This window comes from Scleropages formosus, chromosome 9, assembly GCF_900964775.1.
Source record: "Scleropages formosus chromosome 9, fSclFor1.1, whole genome shotgun sequence".
Lineage (NCBI taxonomy): Eukaryota > Metazoa > Chordata > Actinopteri > Osteoglossiformes > Osteoglossidae > Scleropages > Scleropages formosus.
Window position 1 is genome coordinate 32,502,034 of NC_041814.1, and position 27,991 is coordinate 32,530,024.

Below are 27,991 nucleotides of genomic sequence, written 5' to 3' on the forward strand. Positions count from 1 at the left end.
TATGAGCGGCCGCTTCATTTTGGACCCTCCAGGACACAAAGGACTTCACGTGGTTTCGTAGCCAAGGCATGGGACTCTGGCGAGATCTTTAGCCGCTGAGGAAAAGGTCACACTGCTGCAGTGCTCGCTGGAAACACCGAGTGTGAACGGGGACCCTACTTCTTTCTCCTCCTCATTAATTAAGCTAATTAACCGTTAAGGGCTAATTCCCACGCTGCCTGTTCCCCGGCAAAGCAAGAGCGTTCTGGCGGCAGCAGACGCGGGGGCGTGTCCTTATTGCATATTCAAATGAGGCGGGCTCTAAAGAAAGGCCCGAGCTCCCGGGCGCGTGTCCGGGGGCGTGTCCCTCGTTGAATATGGAGATGAGGCGCGATGTAAAGCGGGGCCGAGCGCTCGGGGCGCCCAGACCGGAGCTGCGCGTCTCCGCCGGGGGACTGAGACACAGGAGAGACATGAGAGCGCGCAACGGGCTGCTGGTGCTGGTGGTGGCGCTGCTCCTCGCCACCTTTCGGACAGGTAGGGAGCAGAGAGGCGCGCGCGCGAGACATGAGCACCTGCTCACCTGGCAGGTAGGAGGAGGAGGAGGAGGACGAGGAGGAGGAAGGTGCGCTTGATGACTAACTAAACTGGACCGGCACTGGTGCTGGACTCAAAGGGGTTCCGTCCAGCGGACAACGGACAGGTGCAGCTTTTCGCGCTTCCATTGACTCGCGGGGCTCTTGGACGCGCTTCCCCCCGTCCTATAATCAGGGGTGGTCGAGTTCAGGTCCCAGGAACGCGACTGTGTGTGTGTGTGTGTGTGTGTGTGTGTGTGTGCGCGTGTGTGGAGAGAGCACCTGTCCAGGTGGGGGCGGTGACCAGTCCCCGCGGTCTCCTCCAGACCATCAGCTGTCCCCACCTGTCCCCACCTGTCCCCACCTGTCCTCACCTGTCCTCACCTGTCCTCTACACCGCATTACATCGCATTACACCTGAGGCGCTGTTGTTGAGCGCGCGGTCATCGCCCGTCATCCGCGGTGGTCGCGGTTCTCTTCTTCCTCACGAATCGGAAATGTACTGCTTTTCATTTAGCAGACGCGTTACTTTCTCCAAAGCGACGTACATCTCATAGAAGATACAATGTATCTTCTTTACTTCACTTGGAAGATACAATGTATCTTATTTCTTTCCACTATTTCCATATTATGAGTAAAGAAAGGAGCTCTTTCTTTGTCCGGCAGTCGCGCGCTCACCCTTCATACTGTCCGTTTCATCTCTGCCTTTTTCCGCCTCATTCATTCATTGTCATTCCCACATTTTTTCTGCTTTATTGGTGCGCGACGCCGAGCGCTTTTCGGGAAAGTCGATCGGTGTCCGTGTCGCCGTCGGAGCCGGTGTTAGTGTTCCTTTTACAGCGAGTGTCAGTGTTCAGTGTCAGTGTTCAGTGTCAGTGTTCAGTGTCAGTGTTCCAGTGTCTGCTTACACCACCGTGCCGTGACGACTTTTTTAATAATTCATTCAACAGCGGGAAGCTGCGCCCGAACTGTGGACGGGTGGTGGTCATAATGATAATTATAAGTAGTAATATATAAGAATAGTAACAATAATGAATAATAAAGGTTGTAGTTTAGTAGCAGCATATATTCACACAATGATAATATCACAATGACAGTAATAGAATGCCGTAAAAATTATAAGAACAAAGATAGTAACATATTTATTTACGGGATAAATTTGTTATTAATGACAGTAATAATTTGTTACAGGGAATGTATACCATGGTATGGTACGGTATCGGACTCCTGTCACTGGAAGGAAAAATAAACTAAGTCAGTAGTAAAAATAAAAAGTTATTCTTTGGGGGGGTTGGGGGGGGGGGGGATCTGTCCCGCTGTCGTTGTCGCCGCCGTGTTTTATCGAAGTTGTTTTTTTAGGATCCCCTCCGTTTCATTTGGTTCTACTCTCTTTTACTTGTTTTCACTCGCCTCGGTTGTAACCTTGTGCCGCGTTTATCTCTTGAGTTTTTATCTCGTTCCGTCACCGACGAATTTCCACGGAGGTCCTGCAGTAACTGTCGTATGGAAATATTGCAATAACTTGTGCTTCTGTCACAGCATGCAAATGAGGCCAGTGCTTAATGAAGGGCTTTCTTTACCTGGCTAATTACCAGATAGAATTTACACGTCCTGTGAGTGTGTGTGTTTGTCCCTGCATGTCTTGTCTCAGGAAAGAAGCTTTAAATGCAAAGAGTTTGAAAACAGCACCTTCTCTGTAAACAACATCATGTCATGTGTGATGGAGGCGGTTACAGTTCCCTACACCTGAACAGGCGGACTTCTAGCACAGGACACACACCGCATCCAGCAAACATACGCTCACACGTTTGAGTGTGAATAATGAAAGCAAAGGTTTTAACGCTAAAGGAACTTTTTCTATATTTCCGGAAAGTGTGTGTGGTAGGTGGTAGCTCGTCCGATGTGTGATAAGAGGGGTCAGGTGTGTGTGTGTGTGTGTGTGTGTGTGTGTGTGTGTGTGCATCTGAGCAGGACTCAGACCAGTATATCAGTGTAAACAATGTAAAGAGCACTTTACTACTTCCCTGTATTCCCACTGCCCTGGAGTGCTGCTGACCCTCCTGCACCATTCTTACCCACAACGCTTTAGTTCCTCACCCCGCTGAACACGTAAACAAGGCGCGTGAGTCGTCGCGTTTATTACCGCACTCTGTCTTAATGCCGCTCGTCACCTTGTCCATTTTATACACCGTCCCTCGTGACAATAATGCACCGCATAGCCATAAATCATAAGTATGCTTGTAAGTGCACCAGTGGAAAATGTGCAGCCTGTTTACTTTGACTGGGTCCTGAACAGTTCACACCACGAAACCCGGGAGGTGCAGATGCAATGCGGGGAAACGCAGTGGACCCCTTCTTGACCCTGCGAGAAGTGTGAGGCCAAACCCAAACAGTGGCGCTCAGCCCTTATCGCTTTGACAAGCCCTTATCAGGGTTCCTCTTTCCTCTTCGTAGAAGTCCGTTTACTGAACTCTGCTCGCCAGAGTCGCCTCGGAAAAGGGAAGTGATCTCCTCGCTGCTTCGCCTCAGACAACGGCATCATTTACATGGCCTGTTCTATGGTAAAGCACCTGTACCACGGTGAAATACCTGCAGGATCCCTGCTCGGTTACATTACTGAGGGATCTGGCCCATTGCTGGAGGAACTCCTCTGTGGCCAATGTGTAGCTAGAAGGACGTGAAGGCAGTTTCTGCCCCACATGCTGTGGATATTGTGCTGAAGTTTCCAGAAGGAAAATAAGGCCTTTCTTGTAGTGTAAACACCTCCAGATAGCCAAGGCTGATAAGTCGGGCCACAGCGGGAGCATAATTTCCATATTCCATTGGTGTGAAGACAGAGTGCCCGTGACAGGTGGCCTAGCCCTGGTGACAGCTAATGGTCACTGACGGTCACTGACGGTCACTAACAGTCTATCCATCACGGAGCGTTGTCCTCTGTTGCTCTCCTCCATCACACCTTCGGAATGAACCCTACAGCAAACCTGCAGTGCTGATGGTGGACCATCCTAGAGGTGGACGGATTTATAATGGGCCATGATGACTGTCGACTGGTCCATAACGGGCTGCGATGACAGTGGATCGTCCTAGAGGTGGACCACGCAGAGAAGAATATTGAGAGCAACTGGGGCCAATGCACAGCTTCTCCAGGTGGACTCCTACAGTCTGACGTGTTGCTTTACTCATCGCGTCTCATGGGGAATGCGTGGTGTCCCAGAGCGGTGCTGCACCACAGATGTGTTCAAGCTTCTGAGATGGAAGAGGAGCTTCTGCTTTCAGGGCCAACTGACCTGTCGAGCTGATAGGTGCTCAGTGTGTCACCTGGCAGAGTGTTTACAGCCGTTTCTCACACCACAGTCCGGAGAGAGGGAGGGAGGGAGGGGGAGCAGAGGAACCGTTTCGCTCTCCTGGCGCCGTGTCCCTGGCATGAGCTGCTGCCTTTGTCCAAGATATCTTACAGTATGAGGATTCCAGCGGTGCATTGCTGCGAGCTGAAGCACGGCGCAAACGTTACCATGAAAGGAAACTGTTTGACGTGAACACGGTCGGCTGAGTTTGACCTCAGCGAGACAGAGAGACATTTTCCTAATGTCCCCCGAGAGGCTGAGAAATTGCACAAATTGCTCATTCTCTCACTGAGACGTTCACTGTCTTGCTCCTTGACTGCTGCATCACCTGCTGGGCAGTGTGTAGAAGCGCATCCCCAGCGCTCTGCAAAGTGTCACCTCCCCTCAGGTATTTCAGCCAGCAGCTTCCATTTGACCGGCGAATGTAGCGCACGTGTGTTTGTGTTCTTATGTGTGTGTGGTGTTGAGAGACGCCCTGCAGGCTCTGGCCGGGAGCAGCCGTGTCTCCGGTGTCCTCTGGAGTTGCCGGCGGTCGAGTCACATGGTCACGTGGGGTTTGGGAGCAGCCCGGAGCAGCAGTGTCAGGCCACATCCCAGTACACACACGCTTTCACACACACACACACACACACACACACACACACACACACACACACACACACTGGCACATGCAGCTGTGTTAGGCATGTCATTACGCTGCTTTGTGGTCATTGAATCCTAAGGCCGTTACGATGTGGTAAGATGTGTCATAACTGTGAGGTCCAGGCGTTATAAGCGGTGTGAGGACTTTGTCACTCAGACAGTGACCATGAGATAGAGACTGAAAAACCATGTATACTGTATTTGCACCATGTTTTGCCGAACTGACACAAGCAACCTCTCCTCATGCCAGGTAAGACGAAGCCCCAGATCTTCCCAGGTAATGGACAGCTGGTGGTGTCCCTGCACTCCAACTTCAGCCTCCGCTGTGAGGATGAGGGCGCTGTGAGGTGGAAGGTTCCAGAACGCAACAGCATCTTTCCAGTGGAGCAGAAAGAGGGCGTCGCACTGCTCACAGTGCACAGAGCACAGCCACTGCACATGCGCCGCTACATCTGCGAGAATGAGAAGAGAACGGAGGAGAGCTCCATCTACGTGTTTGTCAAAGGTGCAGTGAGATCACAGAAGGCAACTGAGCTGGGTCCACCTCAAAGCCAGAGGAGATGTTGGGCATCTGGTCCAGCTCCACCTCAAAGCCAGGGCAGATATTTAGTGTCTGGTCCAGCTCCACCTCAAAAAGCCAGGGCAGATATTTGGTGTCTGGTCCAGCTCCACCTCAAAGTCAGGGCAGATAGGTAGCGTCTGGACCAGCTCCACCTCAAAGCTAGGGCAGATAGGTATCGTCTGGTCCAGCTCCACCTCAAAGCCAGGGCAGATATGTAGTGTTTGGTCCAGCTCCACCTCAAAGCCAGGGCAGATATTTAGTGTCTGGTCCAGCTCCACCTCAATGCCAGGGCAGATATTTAGCACCTGGTCCAGCTCCACCTCAAAGTCAGGGCAGATAGGTAGCATCTGGTCCAGCTCCACCTCAAAGCCAGGGCAGATATTTAGTGTCTGGTCCAGCTCCACCTCAAAGCCAGGGCAGATATTTAGTGTCTGGTCCAGCTCCACCTCAAAGTCAGGGCAGATAGGTAGCATCTGGTCCAGCTCCACCTCAAAGCCAGGGCAGATATTTAGTGTCTGGTCCAGCTCCACCTCAAAGTCAGGGCAGATATTTAGCGTTTGGTCCAGCTCCACCTCAAAGTCAGGGCAGATAGGTAGTGTCTGGTCCAGCTCCACCTCAAAGCCAGGGCAGATATTTAGTGTCTGGTCCAGCTCCACCTCAAAGTCAGGGCAGATAGGTAGTGTCTGGTCCAGCTCCACCTCAAAGCCAGGGCAGATATTTAGCATCTGGTCCAGCTCCACCTCAAAGCCAGGGAGATATTTAGTGTCTGGTCCAGCTCCACCTCAAAGTCAGGGCAGATAGGTAGTGTCTGGTCCAGCTCCACCTCAAAGCCAGGGCAGATATTTAGTGTCTGGTCCAGCTCCACCTCAAAGTCAGGGCAGATAGGTAGTGTCTGGTCCAGCTCCACCTCAAAGCCAGGGCAGATATTTAGCATCTGGTCCAGCTCCACCTCAAAGCCAGGGAGATATTTAGTGTCTGGTCCAGCTCCACCTCAAAGTCAGGGCAGATAGGTAGCATCTGGTCCAGCTCCACCTCAAAGCCAGGGAGATATTTAGTGTCTGGTCCAGCTCCACCTCAAAGTCAGGGCAGATAGGTAGTGTCTGGTCCAGCTCCACCTCAAAGCCAGGGCAGATATTTAGTGTCTGGTCCAGCTCCACCTCAAAGCCAGGGCAGATATTTAGTGTCTGGTCCAGCTCCACCTCAAAGTCAGGGCAGATAGGTAGCATCTGGTCTAGCTCCACCTCAAAGCCAGGGCAGATATTTAGTGTCTGGTCCAGCTCCACCTCAAAGCCAGGGCAGATATTTAGCGTTTGGTCCAGCTCCACCTCAAAGTCAGGGCAGATAGGTAGTGTCTGGTCCAGCTCCACCTCAAAGCCAGGGCAGATATTTAGTGTCTGGTCCAGCTCCACCTCAAAGCCAGGGCAAATAGGTAGCATCTGGTCCAGCTCCACCTCAAAGTCAGGGCAGATAGGTAACGTCTGGTCCAGCTCCACCTCAAAGTCAGGGCAGATAGGTAACGTCTGGTCCAGCTCCACCTCAAAGCCAGGGCAGATATTTAGTGTCTGGTCCAGCTCCACCTCAAAGTCAGGGCAGATAGGTAGCATCTGGTCTAGCTCCACCTCAAAGCCAGGGAGATATTTAGAGTCTGGTCCAGCTCCACCTCAAAGCCAGGGCAGATATTTAGCGTTTGGTCCAGCTCCACCTCAAAGCCAGGGCAGATATTTAGTGTCTGGTCCAGCTCCACCTCAAAGCCAGGGCAAATAGGTAACGTCTGGTCCAGCTCCACCTCAAAGCCAGGGCAGATATTTAGTGTCTGGTCCAGCTCCACCTCAAAGCCAGGGCAAATAGGTAACGTCTGGTCCAGCTCCACCTCAAAGCCAGGGCAGATATTAGTGTCTGGTCCAGCTCCACCTCAAAGCCAGGGCAAATAGGTAACGTCTGGTCCAGCTCCACCTCAAAGCCAGGGCAGATATTTAGTGTCTGGTCCAGCTCCACCTCAAAGCCAGGGCAAATAGGTAACGTCTGGTCCAGCTCCACCTCAAAGCCAGGGCAGATATTTAGTGTCTGGTCCAGCTCCACCTCAAAGTCAGGGCAGATAGGTAGTGTCTGGTCCAGCTCCACCTCAAAGCCAGGGCAGATATTTAGCATCTGGTCCAGCTCCACCTCAAAGCCAGGGAGATATTTAGTGTCTGGTCCAGCTCCACCTCAAAGTCAGGGCAGATAGGTAGCATCTGGTCTAGCTCCACCTCAAAGCCAGGGCAGATATTTAGTGTCTGGTCCAGCTCCACCTCAAAGTCAGGGCAGATATTTAGCGTTTGGTCCAGCTCCACCTCAAAGTCAGGGCAGATAGGTAGTGTCTGGTCCAGCTCCACCTCAAAGCCAGGGCAGATATTTAGTGTCTGGTCCAGCTCCACCTCAAAGCCAGGGCAGATATTTAGTGTCTGGTCCAGCTCCACCTCAAAGCCAGGGCAAATAGGTAACGTCTGCTCCAGCTCCACCTCAAAGCCAGGGCAGATATTTAGTGTCTGGTCCAGCTCCACCTCAAAGTCAGGGCAGATAGGTAGTGTCTGGTCCAGCTCCACCTCAAAGCCAGGGCAGATATTTAGCATCTGGTCCAGCTCCACCTCAAAGCCAGGGAGATATTTAGTGTCTGGTCCAGCTCCACCTCAAAGTCAGGGCAGATAGGTAGCATCTGGTCTAGCTCCACCTCAAAGCCAGGGCAGATATTTAGTGTCTGGTCCAGCTCCACCTCAAAGTCAGGGCAGATATTTAGCGTTTGGTCCAGCTCCACCTCAAAGTCAGGGCAGATAGGTAGTGTCTGGTCCAGCTCCACCTCAAAGCCAGGGCAGATATTTAGTGTCTGGTCCAGCTCCACCTCAAAGTCAGGGCAGATAGGTAGTGTCTGGTCCAGCTCCACCTCAAAGCCAGGGCAGATATTTAGCATCTGGTCCAGCTCCACCTCAAAGCCAAGGCAGATAGGTAGCATCTGGTCCAGCTCCACCTCAAAGCCAGGGAGATATTTAGTGTCTGGTCCAGCTCCACCTCAAAGTCAGGGCAGATAGGTAGCATCTGGTCCAGCTCCACCTCAAAGCCAGGGAGATATTTAGTGTCTGGTCCAGCTCTACCTCAAAGTCAGGGCAGATATTTAGTGTCTGGTCCAGCTCCACCTCAAAGCCAGGGCAGATATTTAGTGTCTGGTCCAGCTCCACCTCAAAGCCAGGGCAGATATTTAGTGTCTGGTCCAGCTCCACCTCAAAGTCAGGGCAGATAGGTAGCATCTGGTCCAGCTCCACCTCAAAGCCAGGGCAAATAGGTATCGTCTGGTCCAGCTCCACCTCAAAGCCAGGGCAGATATTTAGCGTCTGGTCCAGCTCCACCTCAAAGCCAGGGCAGATATTTAGTGTCTGGTCCAGCTCCACCTCAAAGCCAGGGCAGATATTTAGCGTCTGGTCCAGCTCCACCTCAAAGCCAGGGCAGATAGGTAGTGTCTGGTCTAGCTCCACCTCAAAGCCAGGGCAGATATTTAGCATCTGGTCCAGCTCCACCTCAAAGCCAAGGCAGATAGGTAGCATCTGGTCCAGCTCCACCTCAAAGCCAGGGAGATATTTAGTGTCTGGTCCAGCTCCACCTCAAAGTCAGGGCAGATAGGTAGCATCTGGTCCAGCTCCACCTCAAAGCCAGGGAGATATTTAGTGTCTGGTCCAGCTCTACCTCAAAGTCAGGGCAGATATTTAGTGTCTGGTCCAGCTCCACCTCAAAGCCAGGGCAGATATTTAGTGTCTGGTCCAGCTCCACCTCAAAGCCAGGGCAGATATTTAGTGTCTGGTCCAGCTCCACCTCAAAGTCAGGGCAGATAGGTAGCATCTGGTCCAGCTCCACCTCAAAGCCAGGGCAAATAGGTATCGTCTGGTCCAGCTCCACCTCAAAGCCAGGGCAGATATTTAGCGTCTGGTCCAGCTCCACCTCAAAGCCAGGGCAGATATTTAGCGTCTGGTCCAGCTCCACCTCAAAGCCAGGGCAGATATTTAGTGTCTGGTCCAGCTCCACCTCAAAGCCAGGGCAGATATTTAGCGTCTGGTCCAGCTCCACCTCAAAGCCAGGGCAGATATTTAGTGTCTGGTCCAGCTCCACCTCAAAGTCAGGGCAAATAGGTATCGTCTGGTCCAGCTCCACCTCAAAGTCAGGGCAAATAGGTAACGTCTGGTCCAGCTCCACCTCAAAGCCAGGGCAAATAGGTATCGTCTGGTCCAGCTCCACCTCAAAGCCAGGGCAGATATTTAGCGTCTGGTCCAGCTCCACCTCAAAGCCAGGGCAGATATTTAGTGTCTGGTCCAGCTCCACCTCAAAGCCAGGGCAGATATTTAGCGTCTGGTCCAGCTCCACCTCAAAGCCAGGGCAGATATTTAGTGTCTGGTCCAGCTCCACCTCAAAGTCAGGGCAAATAGGTAACGTCTGGTCCAGCTCCACCTCAAATCCAGGACAGATATATAGTGTCTGGTCCAGCTCCATTTCAAAGCAAGGGTAGATAGTTGCTGCCAGCTGCTTGTACAAAATCCTTTTATTTGACTCTTTGACCTTTGCAGATCCCAGCCACGCTTTCCGGAAGACCATCATGAAAAGCATCCTGGGCAAGATGGGCGAGAGTTGCGTCATCCCGTGTCATCCGACAGACCCAGGCGTGGCCGACCTGCAGCTGGCCACATGTGACGGGGGGCCATTGCCCCAGGAGCTGAAGTTCAGCGTCAGCGTGGAACATGGCATCACCATCAGCTCCCTGCGCCAGAGCTTCTCGGGCTGCTACGTGTGCACGGCCGTGCTGGACGGAGCACCGGTCAAGTCCGACGACTACACCCTCATTGTGCGGCCAGGTGAGGGCACCACCTGCGGCCTCAGGCTACCTTCACACGTGAGGGAGAGGAGTCTGCAGTAGCGAGGGGATCCCTGTGAATGCGGGGCAGCAAGGTTTGGGGTTATTGTCCTTGCACCCCAAAAAACAGTGTAAAGTGAATGGTGCTTCACCACGCTGGGCTCATTCGATGCTGTGTGTGTGAGTGTGTGTGTGTTTAAGTAAACTGCGAGGTCAGCCTGCGTAGTGAGATGCTCCGCTGCGATTCCTCAGTTCCAGAACACCTGCCCGTCCTCCACTTCTCTGAGAAAGAGACAGTTATTCTCACCGTGGGCCGGTCCTTCAGACTCACGTGCAACACCTCCAACATCAACAGCAACTTCAGCCTCCACTGGATTCCTCCTCCAGGCGTGGTAAGACGTCCTCCCCGAAGCACTCGACGCATCCCCGAATACACACCATCCGATACTTTCCGTGTTTGCATGCACGTAGCGGTATGCAATGTTACACACAGTCGGCGCCGCAAAAACGGTGTAAAGTAAATGGTGCTTCACCACGCTGGGCTCAGTATCCTGCCACACCTGGCCATCTCCAGTGTTTGGATGGACTTGTCTTTGATGGACGTGTTTCTGCACGCTGTCTCCACAGAAGGCCAACATGCTCGTGAGGCCCCATATGCAGACAAACCCCCTGCTCTACCTGAAGAACACTTCTCTTCAGGTTCCTTCGGTGACCATAGAAGACTCTGGCAACTATCGGTGTGAGGCCACCAATGAGAAGGGCGTGACTTCATCGTCCGTCGAGCTCGCGGTCTACGGTAAGACCGCGAGCCTTTGGGCCCTCCGAGCAGCCCTGCTGGAGAACCGTCTCCTTCGCAGCCTCACGTGCCGTTGAGGAAGAACGTTCTGCGCTTGACATGGTCGTGGTTCAGTGAGCTCACGGCGATGTTTATCTGCTGCAGAGAAAGGCTTCATCAACCTGACAGAGGTTGGCAATCGTACGGTCCACACCCGCGTAGGAGACAGCCTCACGCTTCGGGTGGCGCTGGAGGCCTATCCCAGGCCGCAGGCCATGTCCTGGCTGTACCAAGGAGAGGCGCTACAGAACAGCTCGGACCACATCATCACCGCACATGAAGCAGGCTACAGGTGAGCGTGGAGGTTGCTGTGGCTCCAGAGAGGCACCACCCTGTGGTGTTGAGGGCCGCTCAGCTCCACGGTCCCGTTTGCTTTTTCTGAGGATGTGTGACCAGGCTGACCAACACGCTCCTCTCTCCCAGGTACCTCAGCGAGCTGAAACTTGTCCGTCTCAAAGTGTCCGAGGGCGGAGTCTACATCTTCAGCGCCTGGCACTCTGACACCTCGGCCAACTGCTCCTTCGCCGTCCACGTGATCAGTAAGTGCGCGCGGCTATGCGAGAGGTTGCGACCGTACTTGGGTAGACCGGCAGTGACCTGCGATCTCCGTCCAGGTAAGCCGGAGATCGTGGTTCGAGAGGGGCCCCTGGACGGACAGGTGCGCTGTGTTGCCGAGGGTTACCCCACCCCCGAGATCTCCTGGTTCTACTGCGACCAGCCTCACAGACGGTGAGTTCAGCGCTGCGGTCCTGTTTCCACCGGCCACCGAGTCGGTGTAGTGAGTCTCTTCGACCTCATGTGTTCGGACAGTTGGACTCATACGCAAACTTAGAACATGTGTTTGTTTGTTTGTTTGGCTCTCCTCGGCATCTCCCGAGATCTCCAGGTGTTAATGGTTACAGGCTGAATTTCATCGCATCCCGTGAGTCAAATCTAGCTAGAGATGTGTGGTCGTAGACAGAAGGAGCTCGGCGACATACAAGAGGAACTTCCTCGCCAGTGAGCAGTATGTTGTAGTGCAGCATAGCCTGATGATTATTATGATGATGACGATGATGACGATGACAAACTCGTCATCATCTCGTGGCCTTGAGGTTAGGGACCGGTTGACACTTGTAGCTCTCAGTTTAATTTAGGGTGGGTTTTGTTTACAGTTTGTGTTGTGTTACTGTGTGGCTCCTGCATCAAAACTGCCTTCATTACTGGTTAGAGTTGGTTTAGGGTTGTGCTCCATGCTGGACACTTAGGGTTGGGTTTAGGGGTGAGGGTTGTGGTCCAGATGCCCGAACGACCTCAAGGATAAGGATGCCCCCTGGGCGCCTCCTTTGGAGGTATACCGGGCACGGCCAACTGGGACCCGCTGGAGGGATTATATCTCACAGTTGGCCAGGGAACGACTGGGGATCCCCCAGGTTGAACTGGAGGAAGTTGTGGGGGACAGAGGCGGCTGGGCCTCTCTGCTCTCCCTGCTGCCACCACAACCCTTTTAGGACAAGCGGGATGGAAGATGGATGGATGGATGGATGGATGGATGGATGGTTGTGGTCCATGATGGAAAATTAGGGTTGGGTTTAAGGGTTAGGGTTGTGTCCCATGCTGGATGCTTAGGGTTAGGTTTAATTAGGATTGCGCCTGGACATTTAGGGTTGGGCCTAGGGGTCAGGATTGCCCCCCATGCTGGACATTTAAGGTTGGGTTCATGGGTGAGGGTTGTGCTGCATGGCGGACATTTAAGGTTGAGTTTAATGGCTAACTCCAGGTTTGTGTGCCCCATGCTGGATGTTTAGGGTTAGGAGACAGACATTTACTTTGTGACACTTTTCTCCAAAGTGACTTCTAACGATAAGCTACTTCTCCATTCATACAATATGGTAATTTTACTGGAGTTATTTAGGGTAAGTACCTTGCTCTAAGGTACTACACCTTGGATTTGACTGTGCAACATGTGGCTCTAAAGGCAGCAGTGCTAACCACTATGCTACCAGCCGTCCTCTAGACACAGAGACAGAGAGGCAAAAAGACAGATGGACGGAGAGACGGAGAGACCAAGGGACACAGAGGCGGAATGGTGGAGGGACAGAGAGACAAGACGACAGAGAGGCAGAGGCAGCAAGTCAGAAAGACAGAGGGACAGAGGAAGAGAGACATGGAGGCAGGGAGACAGAGGGAGAAAGAGGCATAGGGACAGAGAGCGGTCGAGCTGCTGACAGGACCGTGAGACACACATTCAGGAAGGATTGCAACTCTCTGTAACACACACTGGGACACAGGAGGAAATGAGCAGGACGAAGGACAAAACACAGTGCAACACCGCAGTGACTGTTTATCGGCTCTCGGCACTGGACAGGAGCCATGGGTGGCAGCTGTGGACGAGTGTGTTGTGCTGGAAAGCCACAGACATACACACACACACACACACACACACACACACACACACACACACACTCAGGCTTGTGTCATTGGCGGTTGGACAATTGTACATCTGCAGTCCATCTGTTTTGGCGCAGGCTGTGGTGTGTGGATCAGTAGGGCACCAAGAGTGGGACTTTACCTTCTCTCTCTCTCTCTCTCTCTCTCACACACACACACACACACACACACACACACACACACACACACACACACACAGCTCTATCTGTGGTTCGTCTGTATAACTGGTCACATTCTCCCCTTGTGTCACTGACTGCCTTTTGCACCACAGGCTCTGATGTTATTGCTATTGCACAGTGACCCCCCTGGCCCTCTCCCCCCCCCACCTGACTGAGTCCACACTGTACTATTGGTCAATTTCACTTTATAGTAAGAGTAACACTGACGTTTATTTATTTTTGGAATCTGTGCCAAGTCAAAGACATCCTCTGTCCTCTATCCACTGTCTGCTGTCCTCTCTCCTGTGTTCCCTGCTACATCTTTGTGTCAAGTTAAACTTTTAATAGCTTCTCTGCGGATACTGCAAATACTAAAGATCCAGTACGGCCTCTGTAAGTGACATAGCTGCACACGTGTAAATGTTGAACAGGATGGTCATGTGACACATGTTCGTGTTTGCCTCCTGTCATTCTTATGTGACTAGTGACCTGAGCCCCAGGGGCTCCTGGGAAGGGGTCACACGTGTGTCGATGGGACCAAATGTGTGACGTGATGGGACCCGACCCAGATGCGTGATGTGATGGGACCAAACGGCATGCTGTGCCCACACTAATGCTGCTGCGCTTCTTAGACGATGGTGATGACGTTGTGCAGGAAGCACTGGGTATCCATGGCAACACCAATCAGCAGGACCCATTGAGTCAGTAGGGATTATCCAGCTCGTACCTGGATAAACACGACTGGCCAGAGAGCAGTGGACGTGAACACGGGTTTTGACACACACACGTACAAACCTGGGGAGATGCAAACACAAACAGTACCGTAGAAATGCAAATACAGACACGCAAACAACATGACCGCAGGTTTCGGAACCCGGGCAGGTGTGGACAGGTGCGCATGTTTACACAACAATATTTGCATGAAGTTCAGCTGTGTGAGAAAACAAACACAGGGCATTCACCATGTTTTTACACTGTTTACAGTGCTTCTTATCACCTGTTGACACAACGCAGAGCCCAGCAGGGCCCTCGAGGTCAGGGGCACTGCACACCTGCGTTGTCAGGGTTCGATTAATTATCACATGGAACGCAAAGCATGCGGTCACCCCAGTGGCGAGACACTATGACCTCTTGCGCCCCGCACATCACTTCACTGGTGACCATGGCAACGGGCATGACCACAACCACGTGGCTCCTGTGAGGACCCCCAGGCGCATGTTATAACGTGTTTATGAACTCCACTTGTCCTCTGTGCCGCAGGTGCTCGCAGCTGCTCAACTCGACGCCGGAGGTGCAGGACGTCAGCACGGTCGTGCTCTCGAACCCCACGTTCGGCCGCAGGAAGGTCGAGAGCCGCCTCAACGTGAGCAGGACGGGCTACCCGACAGTGGAGTGCTTGGCGACCGTCGACGACCAGGAGGCCTTCTTCCTCTTCTCCATCAGCGGTGAGTCCCTATCCCTGGTCCCTGGTCCCCCTGCATGGTCACTCTCCCTCCCTAATGTGTGCAGCCTTTCGCACACTGACCACGGTCAAAGAGCTGGACAGACGACTGGAAGGCCTTTATGTCGCGGACACTGTGATGCAGCACAGTGTGTAGGACAGAGGGACACACAGGCATCACGGGTGAGACCAACGCACACCTGTAGCGGCCCAGTTGACCGAATGGTCGGACACAGCGGTCTGCTCGAGATACGCGGGATGCTGCCGGCTGTGCGGGGGGGTTGGGGGGGGTGTTTGCTCAGGCGAGCGTAATGCGCTTAGAGGCCTGCAGCTGCGGTCAGCTTGGGGTGCAGCTTTAGAGCCCTGCTCGGTCTTACAGGGGATCAGAACCTGCTGACTCGGCACTCTTGGGTCTCAGTGCGCAGAAAGCTGCTTAGCGCTCAAGGCTTACCGCACTGCACAACACCGGCAGTGGCGGTCGAACCGCGGTAAGGCGCTCCGGTTAACGCTTGGCGTGGCCATCTGCGGGATGGCCGAGAACGGTCAGCGGCACTGCGAGTGCAACTCTCAGGATGACCAGGTGGCGAGCGGTCGCTGACACTCACCGACAGAGCCCAAGTGCAGTGAACGGCTCTCTGAGTCGGGTGGGTATGTGGAAGAGATGCGCAGAATATGACGCAGGCTGCGGTCGTGTTCCAGCTGCAAAGGGGACTTCTGCTACAGACGGCCGTGACAGCGGTCACAGTGACTGACCGTGACCCTGACGACACGACACATTGTTACTTTTCCTGCTTTTGTTCCTGGTTCCCGTGGTGTGGAACATCTCTGAGGTGAAAACTGTGTGGATGCATGGGGCCAGCAGGGGCTGCAGCGGTGAGAGCCACACCTTGCTGTAAAAGACGGTAAATAGGTGTAAGTCGCCCGTCTGGAGAAAAGTGTCAGATGAATGGCGGTTGGTAACATTTAGAGTGTGACTCACATTACTGTAGAGTGAGGGCAAAGTAACACGTGAGCCCCGTCGGTGGAATACGCCTCGCTGGAGTTGAGCTGAACCCTTTGAGGCCTAATGAAACGCTGTTTACCGTTGCCAAGGAAACGCATGCGGGGGACAGCCGGGACACCGGGGGTCTACAGCATTGAACAACATGAGGTTCACTGGGAAGGCCAGATGGCAGAGAGACCGTGAGACCACCATGGTGGGACAGAGGGACTTAAACAGCACAACAATGCCTGTAACGGCTGGAGCCAGAGCCATGCTCCCCCCGCCTTCCGACCCCCTGCCCCCGGACTCATTAATCTCCTCCAGAGACCATTTGAACATCTCACTGAGCCCCAACGCGGCTCACAAATGAACCTAATACCATCTGATACCACCTCCTCAACAGCCCAGCGTGATGGTGGTCCTTCTCCAGCACCTCACTGGTTCTCCTCCGGTACCTCAATGGTCCTTCTCCAGCATCTCAAAGGTCCTTCTTCAGCACCTCACTGGTTCTCCTCCAGCACTTCAAAAGTCCTTCTCCAGGACCTCAAAGGTCCTTCTCCAGCACCTCACTAGTCATTCTCCAGGACCTCAAAGGTCCTTCTCCAGCACCTCACTAGTCATTCTCCAGGACCTCAAAGGTCCTTCTCCAGCACCTCACTAGTCATTCTCCAGGACCTCAATGATCCTTCTCCAGCACCTCACTGGTTCTCCTCCAGCACTTCAAAAGTCCTTCTCCAGCACCTCAATGGTCCTTCTCCAGCACCTCAAAGGTCCTTCTCCAGCACCTCACTAGTCATTCTCCAGGACCTCAATGATCCTTCTCCAGCACCTCACTGGTTCTCCTCCAGCACTTCAAAAGTCCTTCTCCAGCACCTCAATGGTCCTTCTCCAGCACCTCAATGGTCCTTCTCCATCACCTCAATGGTCCTTCTCCATCATTCTCCATCACCTCAATGATCCTTCTCCAGCACCTTGCTGGTTCTCCTTCATTACCTCAATGGTCCTTCTCCAGCATCTCAAAGGTCCTTTTCCATCACCTTAATGGTCCTTCTCCAGCACCTTGCTGGTCCTTCTCCAGCACCTCTCTAGTTCTGTGTGGTTGGTTCTGTTGGTGCTTCTCTTGGCTCTACTCCACTCTGACGTTGTCCTCCACTTGCAGAGCGTACTGTGCAACATCACCTCTTCACACCGCTGCTTACTGGATTTGTCACGACTGCCGCCCTGCTCTGCATTGTCCTCGTGCTGCTGTTTTACAAATACTTACAGGTGGGTTTGGCCTCGCTGCGGCACACAGGTACACACAGAGGTACACACACAGGTGTGTATACGCTCATAGACAGACACACACACGCGGCTCCCACCAGCAACTGTAACACCTTCGCCGTGTCTCTCTGTCACACAGAAACCCAAGTATCAGATCCAGTGGAAAGTGATTGAAGGTATCCATGGCAACAATTATGTTTACATCGACCCCAGCCAGCTTCCGTATGACCACCAGTGGGAGTTCCCACGTGACAAGCTCCGTTTCGGTGAGTGTGTCAGGGTTGGGCCCTGACTGGGAGTGGCGCCCCCCCAGGGGGAGGTCTCACACACAGGCGCAGGTAGGACTGTGTCTCTCTCTCTCAGTCCGTGTGTGTGTGTCTGTGTGTGTGACCGCAGGTAAAACGCTGGGCTCCGGTGCCTTCGGGAAAGTGGTCGAAGCGACCGCTTACGGCATGTCCAAGGCCAACACGGTCATGACGGTGGCGGTGAAGATGCTCAAGCGTGAGTAGCACCCTGGGCACTATGCCACCCTGAGGCTCATCCTGCCCCTGCACCCCTTGTGTACGAGCTTTCTGAAAAGGCCACATGTTCACTCTCCGGTGTTTACTCTGTGTTTACTCTGTTTACTCGTGCCCCCCACCCCCCTGTCTCCCCAGCGAGTGCTCACGCCACAGAGAAGGAGGCGCTCATGTCGGAGCTCAAGGTGCTCAGTTACCTGGGTCACCACATGAACATTGTGAACCTGCTGGGAGCCTGTACTGTGGGAGGTTAGAGGACCTGGGGGGGCTGGGAGGGCTCCTGTGGGGGTTCCTGTGTGGGGGTCCTGTGGGGGGTCTTGTGTGGATTACGCACATTATGTCTCTGCATTTGTTTATCTCTTAGCTGAGGAGTGTGAAGTTTCTAGAGACGCGTCTGAGTGCGGATGTCACTGATGAGACCCCCCCCCGCCGATCTCCCTGCAGGTCCCACTCTCGTCATCACAGAGTACTGTTGCCACGGAGACCTCCTCAACTTCCTGAGGAGGAAGCGAGAGATGTTCTTCTGCTCCAAGCTGGCAGAAGAGTGTCACTACAAGAACGTTGTGCCGGAGCCCATGAGGTCTGAGCCACGGGGGGTCCCCTAGTGCGGGGGTTCTACGACACGCCTCATCTATCCTGCTGCTCGAGTCCAAACCATAACCCTTAACCCGTCTTTGGGCTCTGCTCCCTACAGGGACGACAACCACAACGGCTACATGACCATGAGACCGTCAGCTGCGAGGACCGCGGTGCACGTGAGCGCCCCCGAGAGGAGGCCCTCCCTGCGCAAAGGCAAGCTTGAGTTTACCACGGTGTCACTTTGGCTGTTGTGGTGTTCCGCTTTTGAGCGAGGAGCTGCGAGATGACCGTCCCTTGTGCCCCCTAGCGGGAGGGTCCTGCGGGGATGGCGACACCCAGACGGAGGCACTGCTCGAGGACTCCATGTCCCTGGACACCGAGGACCTGCTGAGCTTCTCGTATCAGGTGGCCAAAGGGATGGACTTCCTCGCTTCCAAAAACGTACGTGAGCTCAGGTTACCGCCTCGGTTTCCGCACGCCGCTGAAATATTGATGGAGGCCCCAGTGTCCCCGGTGTCCATGAAAGATTCATGTGTGACACGCTGGGGACTCTTGTGTCTACAGGGCGTGGACAGAGTGGCAGAAACACCAAACGCACATGAATGTTTACTGACGTGAGCGTCCTGTACAGAGAGGGAGTGCGGCTCAGGGCAACGTCGGTCCCTTTGCCACGGGACGCTGGTCCTTTGGACGAGGAGGACACCCTCAGTCCTTGGGGGACGAAGGAGCTGGAAACCTCCTCTGTGCTCCAGAACTCAGCGCTGTGTAGTGTAGCGTGGTGGCCGCCGGATCCCACGCAGGGCTGTGACATCATCACTTCGATGTGCCTAAGGCGGTCGCCCAGTGTGTCACAGTACTGGACCGCGGGATGTTGTGTGGAAACAGCAGTTTTGCTCTAGGACCATGTTGTCACCGAAGGCGTCTTCATCCGTCTCCGCCATCTCAGCACACAGCAGCCCTGGACCTAGTGACTCAAACCCCCCCTCCCGTCTCCCATGCTTGTGTTTGTGTGGGTTTCTTCCCGCAGTCCACAGGCGTGTGCGCGAGGAAATGTAGGGCTACTGCATGGAAGCCGTCCTAAAGTGGACTTCTGAGCCCGAGTGGCTGCGTCTCAGGGCATAACTGTACAATAGCACTGTAAACAAGTGGGCAGTACCGCGGTGCATGTACAGCACAAGTGTGTTTCATGGCTCGACGTTTTGCCAGTGCATTCACAGAGACCTGGCGGCCAGAAACGTCCTCCTTACCCAGGGACGCGTGGCTAAGATCTGTGACTTTGGGCTGGCGCGGGACATCACCAAGGACTCCAACTACGTTGTCAAGGGCAACGTAAGTCTTCTGTGTGTGTGGTGGGGGGGTCAGATAAATCGCGATCATGATCCATGTTCAGTAACATCCCCGATACACTGTTTACTGCATCTCGGCTCCTCGGTGCGTCTCAACGGTGTTTACAGCACCGGGGGGGGGGGGGGTGAGGGTCCCGTCGAACTGCCTGCTGTTGTACCCATGATCAAAGTAACTTATCCTGAGCTGAAAACTACCCTGCTGTTTCAACTCATAAATCACTGTAATGTTGTTTTTCTAAAGCCACAACAGTAATAATAATAATAATAATAATAATGTTAAAGGCAGAGTGCTGCGTTTTTGCACTGCCAACTCAAGTCAGTATTTCCACCTGTGCCACCCCAGGTCCCGAATGGTTCTAAGGACACTAGTACTGTTGTGATGGTGTACTTCCTGTCACAAAACGGATGGCGGTGATGATGATGATGATGATGATGATGCACTTCCTGTATGAGGATAGAAGACTGCTGTCCTTTGTTTCTCCAGGCCCGTCTTCCTGTCAAGTGGATGTCCCCAGAGAGCATTTTTGAGTGTGTCTACACTTTTGAAAGCGACGTCTGGTCCTACGGAATCCTGCTCTGGGAGATTTTCTCTCTGGGTAAGGACTCACTTCCCAGAATCCTCCAGGCCGTGGCAACCTTGACATGTCTTTCCTGAGAGCCGCTGACTTCTGATGAGCGCTGTACCTGCCCGTGTTACAGGCAGCAGCCCGTATCCCAGAATGCCAGTGGACTCCAAGTTCTACAAGATGATCAAGGAGGGCTACAGGATGAAAGAGCCAGAGTTTGCACCCAGTAAAATGTGAGTGGGAGTGCAGCCCAACTGCAGCGTCTACTCGTAGGGCGTAGCCCAACTCAGAGCGTCCACTGCATGGCTGTGTCCAACATCGGACCTGTAGAAGCTTTCTGCCAGGCCTGCACGACGACTGGGTGTGGATCTGGGCACGCGAGAATATGGTAAATCGTGTCCTGGGTGTAGTAGCAATAACTGTACACTAATGGTTAAAATGAGTAAACGGTCCTTAAAGACTCTACGGACATGTGCTTCATTGCACCTCGAGTGACAGCGCACGTGGACACACCAGACAGACAGAGCTGCAGGACACACACGACTGTATGTGAGTCACCACCAAGAGCGCAGTTCCCTCCATGGACGCTGTGTATTGCATTGCATTTATAGTGAGCTCAGTAAGCGACTCAGTGTTAACTACTTACAGTGATTTACTCTGCTTAATAGAGCAGGGTAAACGGTCAGTCAGTGAGTAACAATTCAGTCGCGTCACTGTGGGTACCTTGTCCAATGGTAAAGCAGCAGGAGGAAAGATTCGACCCAACAACCTTCAAGTCCAGAGGTGGCGGCTCTTACCGGTTTGCAACCTGCTGCCGCATGTATTAATAACTGACAGTGACTGAACAGCACTGACTCGGTGTACAGTACTGTAGTACAGTATGTACTTTACTTGTGGTGTCATGGCTACAGTACAGCACTCACACCATGTACGGTATGTCGTAGTCGTGACGCACTGTTATGTAAAGTCACAAGGTGCTTAAGGTTTCGCTCTTATGTACACTTGCTTCGCACCTTGTGTCCACCTTCAGTGTGAGACGCACCTGAACTCACACCACAACACATTGGCACCAGGTGCCAGAACCTTCGCTGTTCTTCGGACCTGCTCACAGGAGACCCGGTCCCTCACCCCGAGCTGTGACTGGGCCTCGCGTGGCGATCGCACGACCCCAGCGACGATCGCTGCACAAGGCGCCTTTATGTCAGACTCGGTCGCAGGTTTTGATGAGGAAGAGGCTACGCGCCGTGACTTCCTGTTCCAGGCTCGGCCCTCAGTGAAGGCATTCTCCTCCCTCCTCCGCGGCTCAGCATCACGTTCCCTCTAAGGTGTAAACAGAGATTGCACAAAAGATCCTTCTGCGGCCTCCAGTGTGTGCTCTCCTCCTTTCCCACAGCTATTACTGTCTTTACTCTGGTACCACTGTGTTGAGCGTTGTTGTGTTGTTGGAGGTTGCCGTGGTAACCGTTAGCATCCTTACTCTAACGTTGCCGACAACATCATTTTGCTCCACTGCAGGTACGAGATCATGATGTCGTGCTGGGACGCCGACCCAGTCAAGAGACCGTCCTTCGGCAAGATTGTGGACAAGATCGAACAGGAGCTGTCGGACAGCACCAAACATGTACGTTTTACGTTTGGGATCCAGACGTACAGCACTTCACCTCACGATTGTAGAGTCACGAGTGGGAAAGTTACACTTTCGACGGGCGCGGTCGGTGGTTTAGAACACATGACGCGAAGATGACCGTAGAGCACGGGCATACACCAGCGTGTTGAGTTCGCGTGCCGCGTGCGAACGAGGACTCTGCTAGAAATAGACATTTTGCCGAGAAGCGCAACGTAGAAGAGTTACCGGGCCTCCTGTTGCCGATTCTGAAGGAGCCCTCAGTTGACCAAAACGCTCTCGCTGAGCTCGACTGTGGAAAACTCGACGCCCCGTATGCACACGGAGCGTTCTTCCGGTCACCCTCCAACACCCAACTCCAAATGCGTTGGGAACCCGACCGAGCCGCGTGCTTTAATGCTAGTCCCCGATTGGCCGCTTGCCGATGGCCTTCTGCCGATTCATTCTTTTCACTTGGCTCCTCGCAGATTTACCTGAACTTCAGCTCCCGGCTCATGGCGAGGGACGACCACAACGGGCACTTCCTGCGTCTCAATTCAGTGGGCAGCAGCACGGCCTCGACGCAGCCGCTGCTCGTCAGTGACGAGGTCTTCCATGAGGAGACGCTGTGCCCCCCGAGGGCATGAAGCTGCTCACGTGGCCAGGATGTACTGCAAGTGCCTCCCCCCAAGTTCTCAACGCTGGCACTCTTCATAGACGAGGCGACCTCTAAGGCTCCTGTCTGAAGAAGTGTCGCCTCACACACAAACACACACTTGTTGATGCTGTTGTGCAAGGAAAACTGTGACAGGGAGAGACGCCACCTCGCTGTCTCTCTCTCTCTCTCTCTCTCTCTCGAGAAAGCACCGCCGCTTCTTCTCGGATGCTGCTCTGTGCCCTGTCTGCGCCCAGTAACACTGTCCGTGTTGTATGCCAGCGTGCATTGGATGTAGTCGTGCAGTTCCTGTGTGCTGCTCCGTGTAAAACTCTACTGCTTACATGTGCCGTTACATGTGAACCTCAGTTAATCAGAAGCCGGTAGCCATTCACGGGAATTGTGGTCCAGGATCAAGGAGGACGTTGCTCTTCATCCTCTGGAGCCGTGTGTGTAGAGTCCGTAGGCCAGACTGCTGCATGAGAAGGAAGAGCTCGTTTCGGAGAACAAGAACGTGTTTTATAGGCAATCGGCTGTCATTCCCTTCACTTTGGCAATGACCCAAAGAAGCCGCTTTCCCGTCAAATGCAGATATTTAGTGGCCTGTCTTGTGCTTCGGAAAGTCGCTCAACGTTCTCCCAGACTTCAGTATTAATGTGTTAGTGCTACTTGATCACTTTGACGTGTGAAGGCTTTCTGAAGCTGTGGCTCTTCACATCCACCCAGGAGGTGGTTCTGCCTCTAGGAAGCTACGCTTGAGTGTCTTCTAGAGGAAGCAGTGCTGAGCGTCGCTTCTGTCGTGCGCGTTTACATGGTCGCCGCATGTGCGGGGCAGCTACTGTAGCAACGCAGCGCTCTGGTAGTGCTCTGCTAAGGCGTGTTCCACACACACCTTTTGAACGCATCGGTGCAGGGCCTTTAGAAAGGACTCGAGCAGCAGCAGGAAACAGGCAGCTTTTTCTCGTCTCATTCTGCCCTTGGATTCTCTCACTTTGCAGCTCGTTTCCAAGGAACGTTTGTCTTCGGTGCTTCGTCAAAAGGCAGCTGTTGGTACGCTTCAGGTTCCCGAAGGGTTTGCAGGTGATTTCAGGCTTCACTGGGTCCCTCTAAAGGGCACTTCGGGCCCTGCCAATTGTCTTCAGGCTTTCGGCGATTCGCATGTGAGTTCAGGACCACCTCCCTGCTGTAGGGAAGTTTAGGCCCGGCTGGGTTCGTTCAAAGGCACCACTGTTCTGCAGGTTCTTTTTGACCAATTTAGGCACCTTCAGGTTTGGGACAGGCCTGTCAGGGAATTGGGCTCACACTCGGTTCCTTCCTTTACGCGTCCTTCGTTCCTTCCACGCCGAGTTCCTCGGTGAGTTCGGGTTCCGTTGGGCTCCGTCAGGTCTGGTCTTCAGGTAAGTTTGGCCCGGCTGGGTTCCTTCAAATGCGGAGCTGGTCCGCGGGTGAGTTTATGCTCCGTTAGGCCCGTTCAGGTTTGCGGTTGCTCCGTAGGTTCGTTCAGGCCTTACCGGCTCCCTTCAGGGTTGTGGTAGCGTGCCCGAGTCATCGGGCTCCTCTGTTCTCACTCCAAGCTAATTCCTCTGCAGGAAGTCCCACTTCCAGGTCTTGGCTAGAGCCGTGAGTCAGCCTGCGTTTCACTTCCCCATTTACATGAGCGTGGACGCACCTGGCCAGAAAGCACTTCTCCACATGGCCAGTTCCACGCTTGTCGGGCTGGAAGGACTGCCACGCTAGCTAGAGACCGTTTCCGTGACACACGCTTCCGTCCCGTTCCGTTCTTCTTCGCACAGTTCACGCTCCGTACATACACCGGGAGCTGGTTACGTTAACGATCCTTCTGTGTCTTTTTATTGCGTTTTTAACGGTACGTCTAATGAGATGTCGTAATCCTCGAAAGTCAGGCTGATCGGCGAAGCAGCCAGCTGCCAGGTCAGGGCCCATAGCCAAAGAAATCGGTTTGCTGGAGGTAAAACAAGATATGGGGCATCTACCTTGCTTTTGCATTCTTTGTGCCGGTAGAGACACCACATTACTACTGTGGTGCACTGTATTCGCACAAGCTGGTGGAACGTATTTGCGCTCCCTTCAGCCCTTGTTAGCGTTAGCGTTGTAGCAATGAATCCTGTACCCTTCGGCGTACCTTCTTCCAACCACCAGGTCTACTAGTTGTTCTTGTCTCGATGGATCACCTGGACTCCACGGGCTCCTGGATGACAGTCGATAGTACCTGACATTTCCGCTATTTCAGGAGTGTTTGTGAAGGCCAAAACTTTTGCATCGTCAGCACTTTATCAGAAACACATGGCTGTGTACAGTTGCTCACCTCTGTCTCTAGCTCGGAAACAGCTTTCATGTGTCGCAGGACATGAAAACAGCAACTTTCTGCCACTGTAACGATAAACGAATTCTGCGGCCGGCCGCGACGAGCTCTTCGCTGCGGCTCCATCCGTGTAACAGGCGGTCACTTAGGCGGTCGCCGGAGGCTCGGCTGTAGATGGTTCACCTTCCCGTCATCCTCGCCAGGAGGAGAGCCAGGGTCCCGTCCCCAGGTCTCCGCCCTCGAGCTGTCGCATCAGCTGAATACGAATTACTGCGCGTGCCAGTCACTTTTTCTGAAACGGAAACTCGTGTGTGTAGTGGGAGCGGTGAGAGATCACCGGGACGTCAGAGCTTCAACTCGTACCAGTTTTTTTGCATTCTGTTAATGTACATTTACTTTTTTGAAATGTTTGACCTCTTGTACAGGGCTGGAAAGATGTGCTGTGTAAATGTGCTTAACGTCTCGCTGTTTTTGTTCATGTAAATAAACTATAATGACAAACATGTCTTTGGTGTTCAGTTTAGTTTTCCCCGACTTCGCGTGGGGATGTTGAGGTCACGGCTTTCAGGTTGCTCACGGTGTCGGACGCGGCCGGATCCATCTGAACTGTACAGAACTGTGCTCTTCCACGCTGGAGTAGCTCTTGAATGAGACCCTGCTGCTTTACACAGTTAGACTCCTTTGGAGGCTTTGCTTCACGTTCCTACAGTCTGGCTACACCGAGCCTTGAGTCTGCTTCTCCTCCAACACACACACACACACACACACACACACACATGGGCCAGCCTTTATTTGTAAATAAAGCTTCCCCTCCAGAACAATTAGTGATCAGCCAGGAAGACACCTGGCCTGAAGCTCAGTGGCGCAGACAGCTGGAGAGCTACTGGCTTGGCGCTCGCCATCAGCCTCGTCCCGGAACCAGACCTATTGTTTCTTCATCAGATAAGTGCAGAAGGAAATCCCACAGATGAGCTAGATGTGATCAACACACTGGGGTCCTGAATCTGGTCACCATGACTGAGCACTGACTGGCACCCGTTAACCACAGTGGCAAGATCCTGAACCAGGTCACCCAGGCCATAAATCTGTGTTCCAGCAGGAGCCTCAACAAGTTCTAAGGACACTGTCCAAAAATGTCAAAACCTGGAAATCCAGAAATCTGGTGAATTTCCTGAAGGCCTCTGAGATGTTGCAGAAAAGTCACTGTTTCACAGCAGCTCATAGTGATTTCTGTAAAGTCCAGATGCTGTAGGCTCAAGTTCCACTGTTGACTGCTTAAGCTACATCAGTGAAGTTTAGTGCATCAACCACAAAGAGCTTTAGACAAAGACACAGGACTATGGACACACATCACCATGTTGTTGGGTCACATCCCTCCAGTAGTTCCAATAGAAGTGACCTTCAAACAGCAAATACACAGATAATCATAGCAGATGCTGTTGGACTCATTGATGGAGCAGTCAGGAGATCAGGAGAGAAGTGGCTCTCGAAGAGATGGGTTCAAGAGCCTTCTTCAATGTGTGAGGGATTCAGCAGCTCCGAGGGACAAGGGAAGCTCTTTTCACAACAGCTGGTAAATATGCTGTTTCAGAGATTGGATTCAGAGTTCACGTTCTGTCGCTCTCTGGCTAAGACATCGGAAAAGCTGCTGTGAAGAAACACAGGTTCCTGTCTGTGGTTCTACCCTAAGTTGACCACTGAGGTCCCACAGAGTCTACATGAAATCAATGAAGCATCTAAAAGTCTTGCCCGGCACAATATTTACCATGGCTGTACTCACGCTGCCCCACTGAGATCTTTACACCAAGGGAAGATTCGCCTCCTTGACTGCTCTGTGCAGGAGCACATGTGCAGCACTACTGGTATCCTTTTTTATAGCTTTGCTTTTTCTCTTTGGCTTTCAGGATTTCATACTTATCTCTCCCTCTTTCTTTTCTCTCTACTCTTTCCCAGGGTCCCTTGTTTCTCTTTATTTTGCTTTCCATAGTATGACAGCCAGTATTACCAGGTTTACACGATAATTTTACAATGAAACTTTTCCAAACGTGTCACTTGCGGTGTAGCTGTAACTAAGAGCAGGGCGGTGACAGTAAATACGTACAGTAAATATTACGGAAAGAAAGGAGAAGAGCTTATCGGCGCTACACTGAGTGAGGAACGCACTTGGTTCACTATACTCCCTTCAGTTCTTACAAGAGTTGTACGGACATTTTAATGAGCATGAATATCCTTTGCGTTCCAGGTTTATTTACAGAGTCTCTCTGTCCCTCACAAGGTGACCAGCTAGAGCTCAGTGGAGTCGCTTTCGTTTAACTGCTCGAATGACCGTAACCGCACAGCTTCGCTCATCCCTCTCCATCCACACTATGAGCCTTCGCTCTGGAAGCGTGAGGCAGCTGCTGGTTCCAGTGCTCAGAGCTCCTGCCCATGGACCCAAATGTCGCAGGTTTGAATCTCACCTCTGGCTATAGTACCCTTGAGCAAGGTACTTACCCTAAATTACTCCAGCAAACTACCCAGCTGTTTAAATCAGAATCTGATCTATTTGGCCAAGTGTGCACACACATACAGGGAATCTGGATTCGGGATTCGGTTCCCAATGGCTCATAGTGTAGAGCAGACAAAAAAACACAACACACATATAAGCATACATACAAGAAGTGCAGGGATGGGATGGAATAAATAACGAGGGAGGGAATAAGTAAAAGGGAGACAGTTTTGCACAGACTAACAACAGTGAGCTGTTCGTCGACATAACAGCGTGGGGAAAGAAAGCATTTTTGTAGCTGGTTGTTTTGGTGCAGGGGGTGCGGTGGCGCAGTGGGTTGGACCACAGTCCTGCTTTCCTGTGGGTCTGGGGTTCGAGTCCCGCTTGGGGTGCCTTGTGATGGACTGGCGTCCCGTTCTGGGTGTGTCCCCTCCCCTTACGCCCTGTGTTACTGGGTAGGCTCCGGTTCCCCGCGACCCCGTATGGGACAGGTGGTTCTGAAAGTGTGTGTGTTTGTTTGTTTTGGCGCACAGTCATCTGTGGCACCTGCAGGGTGGGTGAAGTTTGAAAAAGCTGTGGCCTATGGGTATCTCATTGGGTAGATAACTGTAAGTTGCTTTGGAAAAAAGCTCCAGCTGAGTCAAGAGTCCAAAGACAGGACGGTTCCAGATCTGCAGGACAATCTGAGTGCACTTTGGAGGATCGGGTTGTCGCTCGCTCTACTCAGCCGCTTGCTCTTGTCGGGGTTGTGGGGTCCACAGCCTATCCCAGCATCCGTATGTGCTGGGCCATGGGGGACAGGCCTGGACAGGGCATCAGTCCATCACAGGACAAT

General features: G+C 53.0%; 1 protein-coding gene across 2 annotated transcripts; it reads left to right on the forward strand.

Annotated features, from left to right (window-relative positions):
• The first annotated feature begins 420 nt into the window (after nucleotides 1-420).
• On the forward strand, nucleotides 421-25,158 carry kita (KIT proto-oncogene, receptor tyrosine kinase a). 2 transcript variants are annotated; one of them, XM_018733165.2, is made up of 21 exons: nucleotides 421-516; nucleotides 4,791-5,045; nucleotides 9,686-9,970; nucleotides 10,222-10,361; nucleotides 10,597-10,765; nucleotides 10,910-11,096; nucleotides 11,228-11,343; nucleotides 11,419-11,533; nucleotides 14,653-14,837; nucleotides 16,975-17,081; nucleotides 17,218-17,344; nucleotides 17,475-17,579; nucleotides 17,735-17,845; nucleotides 18,041-18,176; nucleotides 18,291-18,388; nucleotides 18,483-18,616; nucleotides 19,382-19,504; nucleotides 20,006-20,117; nucleotides 20,221-20,320; nucleotides 21,603-21,708; nucleotides 22,179-25,158. In XM_018733165.2, exons 1-21 carry the CDS (start codon nucleotides 453-455, stop codon nucleotides 22,335-22,337), a joined length of 2,934 nt encoding a protein of 977 aa, XP_018588681.2. In that variant the 5' UTR covers nucleotides 421-452; the 3' UTR covers nucleotides 22,338-25,158. The 2 variants fall into 2 exon arrangements, with proteins under 2 accessions (XP_018588681.2, XP_018588682.2); XM_018733166.2 differs by lacking the exons at nucleotides 19,382-19,504; nucleotides 20,006-20,117; nucleotides 20,221-20,320; nucleotides 21,603-21,708; nucleotides 22,179-25,158 and adding an exon at nucleotides 18,740-19,363.
• Nucleotides 25,159-27,991: the final 2,833 nt, after the last annotated feature.